This window comes from Solanum verrucosum, unplaced genomic scaffold (genome assembly GCF_900185275.1).
Source record: "Solanum verrucosum unplaced genomic scaffold, falcon-dt-bn FXZP01000147.1, whole genome shotgun sequence".
Lineage (NCBI taxonomy): Eukaryota > Viridiplantae > Streptophyta > Magnoliopsida > Solanales > Solanaceae > Solanum > Solanum verrucosum.
The window spans coordinates 63,012-73,154 of NW_026020343.1; the positions used below are offsets into that span (position 1 = coordinate 63,012).

General features: G+C 31.0%; 1 protein-coding gene across 1 annotated transcript; it reads left to right on the forward strand.

Annotated features, from left to right (window-relative positions):
• Positions 1-272: 272 nt before the first annotated feature.
• On the forward strand, positions 273-9,908 carry LOC125837429 (vicianin hydrolase-like). The gene is made up of 13 exons (XM_049516553.1): positions 273-439; positions 1,565-1,634; positions 3,043-3,101; positions 3,190-3,265; positions 3,621-3,698; positions 3,777-3,864; positions 3,942-4,194; positions 7,693-7,808; positions 8,544-8,761; positions 9,070-9,101; positions 9,190-9,292; positions 9,368-9,476; positions 9,557-9,908. The coding sequence occupies exons 1-13, from the start codon at positions 278-280 to the stop codon at positions 9,732-9,734; spliced, it is 1,542 nt and encodes a 513-aa protein (XP_049372510.1). The 5' UTR covers positions 273-277; the 3' UTR covers positions 9,735-9,908.
• Positions 9,909-10,143: the final 235 nt, after the last annotated feature.

Here is a 10,143-nt window from a genome sequence, read left to right on the forward strand (position 1 = left end):
TATACTTTAACTCTTTCTTAGCAAATAATCTTCCAAAGTGCATAAAAGATCATTGATGGTTGTACGACATATGTGGCTGTTGATTTATATATGTCACATGCATATATAGTGTTTCTTTTTTTAAAAAATAATTATTATTTTTATGATAGCTGGCATAAATAGTAGAGTAAATAGAGGGAAGGACTAGTTGAGCAATAATGAGTTCAATATTTTTGTATAAATAGGGGGCATTACACAAAGTGTTAGACAGAAGCTAGAGAGGCAACCAACAATCGCTATGAGAAATCTCTTAAGCTTCTGCATTTTTTTCCTTATAGCTCTTGCAAATTTGTTTGCTCTAACGAGAGCTGCAATCCCTGCAAAGCGCTTTTATGCTCCATTTAATCGAACTAGCTTCCCTCCTGATTTTGTTTTTGGCGCTTCATCAGCTGCTTATCAGGTAGTACTCCTATAATATAATATAATATATTACTTCAAATTTTCTACATCCACACGCTCGGAAGCGCACATATATATTTCTACCACTACCTCAAGTTGATAGAATAATATATAATAACTGGCTTCACAATGCAAATCTTTTATATATACATTTTTTAGGTCAAAACTATTGTGGTCAGGTGAATTATCCAACAGCCTTCCGAATTTTCCCCTCCTTTGCGCGTGTGGGCTTTATTTTTGTTCCTGAATCATTTTTTTTATAAAATAGTGAGAATTGAATATACAGCTTAACCATTTTATTTAAGAATTATTAAGCTACTTATGCTTTTATTTATTTAATTGTATCTTTAATATTACCTACCTCTCACACACATATATATATACATGCCTTTCCGTGAAGTATAATACTTGATCCGTCTCATTTTATATGAGCTAGTTTGATTTGGCACGCAGTTTAAGATAAAAGGAAAAACTTTCAACTTCATAGTCTAAAATAAATGATAGAAATTTGTTTGACTATAAATCATTTCGTTAAGAGTAAAAAAGATTTTTTAAAGTGCAATTGTTACTTAATATAAAAATGTGTCATTCTTTTTGAAAATGACTAAAAAAGAAAGTGAATGGTTTAAGGGAAAATTGTATGAAATAGCAAATTATTAATTCAAATTAAATGTTATAGCCATAGTTTATTTTAATTGTAATTCGCAGCAAACATCTCCTTTTTTTGCCATCTGATTCAATATACAATTAGTCATTTTATACATTTCGGTATAAAATGCGTTTGTGTTTGTATAAAGCGAGAGAAAAATATATTTACAAATATAAATATATATATTTTCGTCCTATACATTTATAATTATACAAATACAGATCTTATTATACAAATTACAATGTATAAATGAATTTATACAAAACTGAACAATTTGTATAAAATTGGATGTTTGTAGCGAATTATACAAATCTAAAGCTTCATAACAAATGTTTTTTATGGAGCGCAATTATGCAAACTATAGCTATAACATACACATATGATTTTTATGTTTGCTATATTTAAAAGTTGCTCGTTTAATAAATTGAGACAGAAGCGGTATTAACTTTTTTTTGTTTTTGTTTAATGAGCTTTCAGATCGAAGGAGAGGCGCTTAAAGGAGGAAGAGGACCTAGTATATGGGATACTTTTACTCGCCAGCACCCAGGTTTCATCATGAATTAACATATAATACAAGTATAAAAAAGGACGGAACAAAAAAGTTATCTCGGATTTGAAATTTACACTAGATATCATTTAAAGTATTACTTCCTCCGTTTCAAAAAGAGTGACCTAGTTTGATTTGATACATAATTTAAAAAAATAAAGAAGACTTTTTGAATCTTATGATCATAAATTAAAGTTATGTCAAATGTATAAAATTGTCCTTTAATTTTGACTTTAAACATATATACCACGTGAAAAGTTGAAATTTAAATGTTACCAAAATCGAAAAAAAAGGTCATTCTTTTGAAAAGAAACTAAAAAGGAAAGTAGTCATTATTTTTTAAACAAAGGGAGTACTATTGTTAAGTTATCAAAAATTAAAATCACAAAAACATAAGAAAAGTGTTGTTGGGTTCAAATCCAAACCCAAGATAATACTATATACCTTACACTTCACCAATAATGCAAAATTGAACATTGCATTAGCGATCACTGGATGTTGAAAGCTTGAAGAATATGTAATCCAGAAAATAACTCTGCCTTCATGGTTTCGAATATGGGCAGAAAGCTAGCTAGGGCGGCTACTAGATGTGATTTGCTTCTATATAGTATATAATATATATAGTTACCCAATTTCAATGTTTATGGCTCCTCTCCATGTTTCTCAACAACATATTCAGATGAGTGACATCAGTTAAAACAAATGGTTGTCTAATGTTCTTACTTATTTTCCACTATTTGATTATAAGAAAATATTATCACAAGAATATTTATATATATGTTATCTAGAAAAAAAATTATGGAGATGAGATAGATGGTTGAGTGGGGGTGCAGCCTGGGTAGCCATCGTCAAAGGGTGGGAGTTGGGGTTTTAGGTGGGTGGGAGGAGACAATAAACATTAAACATAAAATGTCGCTTATGCAATTTGTTTTTCTTTTATTAGAAAAATAATTTTTTTCACGAATTTGGTTTCCTGGAGAAAATAATTTTCAAACATAGAAAAATAGAAAAACATATTTTGGAAAATGTTTTGCTCCATTCCAAACAATTTCGTACTCATTCATTCCATGACTAAATTAAAGAGCCTCAAAATCAAATATGATTTTCAAAGTTCATAATTTTACATAGAACTTTATACTGATATTCTTTAATGCGGGAAAAAAATTGAATAATATATATATATGTGAAGTACAAATGAAAGATTTACAAAATGAAATTGATGATGATAAGTATCAAATTTATAGGGAAATTGATATTTCATACCAAAATTAGAGTGTGTTTTTCAAAGTTTTATATTCTTAACTATAGTAACTATGCTTGTTAATTAGGGAGATTAATTAGCCTTTTTTTTGCTTGTTTTTTCATCTGATATAAACTCTTTCTTAGCAAATATTCCTCCAAAATACAGAAAAGATCGTTGATGCTTCTACAGCAGATGTGGCTGTTGATTTCTACCATCGCTATAAGGTATACATATATGACATACAATGCATGTTCGTTGCACTTTTTTGTCCCTCTAATAAGCTGCATATATATGTTTCACTGAATATTATAGGAAGACATTCAACTGCTTAAGCAAGTGGGATTAAGAGCTTTCAGGATGTCTATCTCTTGGTCTCGAATTTTACCATGTACGTAACAATTGATTACTTACGCATTGTTAAAGAATAAGAGAAACTCAAGATATGAAATAGGTTAAATAACGTGGTTCAATCAACATGTATAATTGGAGTAAAGAGTCACGCTACTAAATATCGACTAGGCTGCTACTTCTTGTACTACCTCAAGTTGACTAGTAGCCTAGTGCTCGAGTGACTCTAACTCCAGTTATACATGATAATTGGATCATGTTATTCAACCTGTTTCATATATTCAGTTTCCCAAATCTTTAACCCCTATAACTTATGGATGTGAAATATATTTACAAGGAAAATTATGTATAGTTGATCTGCTGAAAGCTTTGTTTCCTTGTTGTGTTTATTTAAGATGGGAAGGTTAGCAAAGGAGTGAATCCAGAAGGCATTAAATTCTATAATGATGTTTTCAACGAGCTAATCGCTAATGGTAATAATATCTCTCTCATTAATTGTCCTCTCTAATTATTTATAATACTATCCATTTAATTAATAAACTTTTCCTTAGGTATAATTCCTTTTGTGACTCTATTCCATTGGGACACACCACAAGCCCTTGAAGATGAATATAAAGGGTTTCTCAGCTCAAAAATAGCGTAAGTAGGAGCTGATCAAACATTTAAATAATAAAATAATTGGAGCTAGCACTTAACATGAATCATAATTAATTCAGGAAAGATTATGGTGACTTTGTGGACATTTGCTTCAAAGAATTTGGGGATAGAGTAAAGCATTGGATAACTCTAAATGAACCACTTTCTTATAGCATGAATGGATATACAAAAGGAACCTTTGCACCAGGAAGATGTTCTAAATATGTAGGTAATTGCACTGAGGGTAACTCTGCTACTGAGCCATACATTGTTGCTCACAACTTGCTTCTAGCACATGCAACTGCTGTTAAGATCTATAGAGATAAATATCAGGTAATTAATTACTAGATCTACCTCTTTTTCATGACAAAACTTTTATTTTTATATATTATGTTCTCTATGTCCAACCATATTGACACGTGGATTAAGAAGAAGCAAGTGATAGAGGTAATTTTACTAAAATCATCATATTAAATACAAGTCATCTAAATATTTAAAATGAATAATATTTAATAACAAGGATAAAATAGACACAATATAATAAATTATTTATTGATTTTATAAACTGGACAAATATTATTGGATATCCCAAAATAATATAGTGAATAAGTAAAAATGGATGGTGGCCATAGTACTTGGTATCATGAAATAACACTTCGGGTGTGTTTGGTATGAAGGAAAACATTTTCCGGAAAATATTTTCCAATTTTCTCATGTTTGGTTGGGCTAAATGTTTTGGAAAGTGTTTTCCAAATCAACTCATTTTCCTCAAATTTAAGGAAAATGACTTCCCTTCTAAACTTAAGGAAAATATTTTCCAAAACTCTCTTCCAATTTCAAATTACAATTATTTTTTTGTTGAAAAAATCAATTTATTTTGTCCCTACCCTCAAACCACCCCCCAAAAAAAATAAAATTTTAAAGCTTGTTTTTAAATTCAATTTTTTTACACCACCCTCACCCCTACCCCCACTCCCTCCCAAAAAATATTAAAAATTGTTTTTAAAAGATATTTCTAATTTTTCAATTTTTTATTTTTTTACCCCCCACCCACTACCCTCGCCCCCCCCCCTTCCATCAACCCCCAACCCCCCTTCAAAAAGAAAAAAATTTAAGTTTGTTTTTAAAAAATATTTTCAACTTCAAAATTTTATTTTTTCATCCCGATCCTCGATCACCCACCCCCCTCTCCGGTCACCCCCTCCCCCCCCCAAAAAAAAATAATAATTGAGTTTGTTTTTAAAAAATATTTACAAATTCAAAATTTATTTTTTTCACCCTACCCTCGACCCCCCATCCACCTCCTACCCCGCACCAACCCACCCCTAACCCCCTACCCCCCAAAAAAAACATAAATTTTTAAGTTTGTTTTTAAAAAATATTTTCAACTTCAAAATTTCAGTTTTTCACCCTACCCTTGACCCCCCCCCCCCCCCACCCACCTCCTACCCAGCCCCCCGACCCACCCACCCCCGCCAGCCCCCCTCCCCCCTACAAAAAATTTAACTTTGTTTTTAAAAATATTTTCAATTTCACCCCTAGAACCCCCACCCACCCACCCCCTACCAGCCCCCCTCCCCCCAAAAAAATAAAAAATTTCAAGTTTGTTTTTAAAAAATATTTTTAATTTCAAAATTTCATTTTTTCACCCCTAGAACCCCCACCCACCCCCCCCCCCCCCCCAAAAAAAAATTCAAGTTTGTTTTTAAAAAATATTTTCAATTTTCAATTTTCATTTTTTCACCCCTACCCTCGACCCCCACCCACCCACCCCCTACCAGCCCCCCCCCCCCCCACCCCACCCCCAAAAAATAATTTTAAGTTTGTTTTTCAAAATATTTTCAACTTCAAAATTTCAATTTTTCACCCCTACCCTCGGACCCCCCCCCTTTCACCCACCCCCCACCCCCCAAAAAAATTTAAGTTTGTTTTTAAAAACTATTTTCAATTTCAAAAATTATTTTCTACTCTAGTAAAAATAAAAGATATTTCTCAAAAATAGTTTTCATTCATAAATCAAACACTAAAAATCTTTTCCGGAAAATATTTTCTACTCACCAACCAAACATGAGAAAATAAGTCAAAAATCAACTTGTTTTCTAGGAAAACATTTTCTAGGAAAACATGGAAAACATTTTCCTTCATACCAAACACACCCTTAAGGTGTGTTGGCCTTGAATTTTGTTATCTAGTAGTATCTCGTTTATTTTCATTTAATAAGATTATTTAATTTGTCATAGTTTGGGTGATTATTCATAGATATTTGGGTTGAATAATACTCCCTTTATTCTCTTTTATTAAAATATATATTCTCATCATTTTAATTTATTTGTCTTATTTTAATTTGAAGCATATAGTTTAAGAAAGTAAAGAAGAATATTTTAAAATTATTTAGTCTTAAATTAATGATATATATGTAAAATACACCTTGTCATTTAATCTCATGGGACCTTAAACAAGTGAAAAATTATTGGGTAAATTTTAGGAATCACATAGTTTTAATATGAAATTACAATCTATCCCTCTTTAGTTTGTAATTACATTAATCCCTTAAAAAATAACACAAACCGGATACATAATATGTAGCTCAGATACATTAAAGAGTATCTCGGATACATTATAACATAAACCGAATACATAATATGTATCTCAGATACATTAAAAACTAGCTCGGATACATAATATGTAGCTCGGATACATTAAAAACTAGCTCGGATAAATTATAAAATAAACCGGATACATAATATGTAGCTCGGATACATTAAAGAAATAAGGGATTTTAGAGGTTTTTAGAAATAGAAGGGGATATTGGAAATAAGGGAAATATAAGACGTGTATTTCAGTAATTTTTCCTTATAATCAAAGAATTATCAAAAAAGAAAGGAAATGTTTTTTTTTAAAAAAAAATCAACTAAAAAAAATTATAAGATAAAGAAATTGAAACAAAGCTATTGAGTGCAAAATATAAATTGGACACATGGGCGGAGCGGGCAAGCGACACCCCTTCGTCGGAAAATTGCATTTTAAAGGTAGGTTAAATTTTGATTTTATTCCTATATATATTATAGTTGACACTCCTTAAAACAATATGAAGAGTTAGCTTAGTGATTAAGGAGCTGCAGAATCTCTCCTTAAATATATCTTTGGCCTGGACGTCTAGTGTTCAAACTTGCTGTGGTTTTCAATTTCTTTTAGCGTTTTTTTAAAAAAAAATTAGACTAAAAGAAGCGTCTTTTGTCTTTAAATTTTAGAAAACTGAAGCGTTTTTTTTTTCACCAATTTTTAAACGATTGACTTAAATATTTTATTTTTAAAAAAGAAAAAATATAATTTAGGGATTTAGATTCTAGGATTAAACAAATCCCTAATTTCAAAATTAAAGGGTTTGAGGAGGAAGAGTCCAAAAAAATCATTTTTGTTCTGCTGAGTCGCTGCCTTCGCTGTGACTCTTCATCGGGCGTCCGCAATCTCCGTCCAAAAAAAGATGTATTTATTAATATTTCTAATGATGCTATTGTAAAAATATTTCAAGAGATGAAACTGCGTTAAGTATGATTGTGATAATGTAATTATTTTTGCTTTTATTAGTAAAATTTATTTCGTTAATTTTTCTGTGTACTTACTATTTTGTATTTTGACACCCCTCAATATAAATTCTGGCTCCGCCACTGATTGGACAATTATAAAGTAGAGTTGGGTGACACTATTAAGTGCATTTAATTAAGTAGAAAGCCATATATGCTAGCCATGCATAATTAAGAAATCACAGATATTTTTTGGCCGTTAATCAATCATATATCCTTACTGAGTATATTTGAAATATAATTGCAGAAAAGTCAGAAAGGGCAAATAGGAGTTACTCTGGTCACTCATATGTTTGTGCCCAAAATCAATACACCTCAAGGACTCAAGGCCCCACTAAGAGCTCTTGATTTTATGTTGGGATGGTAAGTGCTACTGACCACATTAGCCACTGCCACTGCCACATGCATGACTTCTTGACACTCTAAGTAACTTGCAACTTTTTTTTATTAGCTAGATATTACACATGCTCTCTACCACTCTTGGCGCCAGCGGATAATTATGACTTTTAATTTTTAATTTTTGATATACATAAATAGACACTTAAAGTTATATAGAATTGAACAAATAGATACATTCGTCATACATGACACCCTACCTGACAATTTTGTGACCTACGTGGCGTCCTACGTGTATTATGTCATGTAGGACACATGTGTCTACTTGTTCAATTTTATACATTTTTAGGTGCCTACATGTGCACACTCAAATTTAGAAGACATAGTTGTCCGCTGAAGCCAAGTTAAGAGTCATATTTATGTATTAAGCCTTTTTTTACTGCTTTGATCCGCTAAAAAAGACAACTAGAAATCAAATAAAACTATTGCAACATATTCCCTCTGTTCAAATTTATGTGATACTTTTCATTTTTCAAGAGTCAAACATTTTAAATTTGATTGAAAATTTGCTCATGAAATCTTCACATTTTTTGAAATGAAATTTATATGTGTAAACTATGTAAAAAGTATATAAGTCACAATAATTGACAATTCAAAATATTTACTAAAAGATATATAAAAAATTTAATCATGTCTAGATGATTGATAAAACGATATATATTACATTAATACAGGTAGTTAATCTCTTATATATTAATACAGGTTTTTGGATCCAATAACATATGGTGATTACCCGGCAAGCATGCGAGCTATGGTAGGACGTCGGCTCCCAAGATTCACAGTTGAGGAATCAAAGCTAGTGAAAGGTTCAATGGATTTCTTAGGGGTTAATTACTATACCACATATTATGCTTCTCCATTGCTCTCTGTTAATAAAGTTAATCTCAGCTACACCACTGACAATCATGCTGATCTTTCACGTAAGACTACAAACAAACTTTATTTCATACCTCTTTTGTCACAATTTATATGACACATTTCGTTTTTCGAGAATCAATCATTTTAAGTTTGACCGAGAATTTGCTCATGGAATCATCAATTTTTTAAAAATGAAATTTAGATATTATAAGTCATAATAATCGATAATTCAAAATATTTACAAGATACATAAAAGATGTACGGTAAAAAATACTTATTTGAATATTGAAATTCGAAATGTGTCGTATAAAGTGAGACTATATATCTTCTTCAGTTTCAACTAATTACTTTCTTCTTTTTTTCTGTTAAGCATTAAAGGACGGAAAACCTATTGGCACACCGGTACTCTTTCTTTCCTATTTCTTTTCTTGTAATTCAGAATTTTCTCTTCAAAATTTTGACTCATATATATGTTAATTAATGTGTGTAGACTGCCTTGGATTGGCTTTTCATTTATCCAAAAGGAATCTATGGTCTCATGCTTCACATCAAGGAAAAATATAACAATCCTCCCATTTACATCACTGAAAATGGTACTTACCTCACTTTTGGTGGTCTTCAAAGATTAGTGTAACATAACTGCTAAAATAATTGACATCAAATTTCAGGGATGGCAGAAGCCAATAATAGCACAATGTCACTTAAAGAATCTTTGAATGATGATATGAGGATAAAGTATTATGAGGGCCATCTATTGTTTCTATCAAAAGCTATAAAGTAAATTTTCTTCTGTACATTTTTTTGTTTTATTTTGGGAAATATTAGAATCTAATGTAAATAAGTTGCATAATGTGCAGGGCTGGAGCAAACGTTAAAGGACATTTTGTGTGGTCGCTCTTAGATGATTATGAATGGGATGCTGGTTTCACTGTGCGATTTGGCCTCACTTTTGTTGACTACAAGAATGGTCTTAAACGATACCATAAGAAATCTTCTTACTGGTACAAGAAATTTCTATTGTACACTGGCCTATAAATTATGTTACTCTTTCTAGTAGCTCTACTTTGGAAAATTGCATTTTAATTTAGAGATCCATGTGAATTTTAAGAGCTCTACTTGCACTCTCTGTTGAGTGTTGACAGAAAATAAATGACGTTTACTTTTATGTCTTCAAGAATAACATGGGAGCACCTCCCTATTAATTTTATCTACTTGCTTGCTACATTTGTTTGCTAAGCCTCAACATTTTGCAATTTATCTCTTTAATTTCAAAATCTGTCAAAGATTGCACAATAACGACCAGTGTTTTAAAAGGTGAGGGCGTGAGGTGGGGCATTTTACTTAGCATAGGACAAGGTGTAAGCCCTATGGATCTTTAAATTTTTAATTTACAATATAGTATAATACTATTATAAATGCAAAATTATAAAAATACATCAATAAT

Coding starts and splice junctions, on each gene's coding strand:
- LOC125837429 (XM_049516553.1), top strand. CDS start 278: ATGAGAAATCTCTTAAGCTTCTGCATTTTTTTCCTTATAGCTCTTGCA. Junction 8,762..9,069: donor CAATCATGCTGATCTTTCAC/GTAAGACTACAA, acceptor TTTTCTGTTAAG/CATTAAAGGACGGAAAACCT. Junction 9,293..9,367: donor CATTTACATCACTGAAAATG/GTACTTACCTCA, acceptor ATCAAATTTCAG/GGATGGCAGAAGCCAATAAT.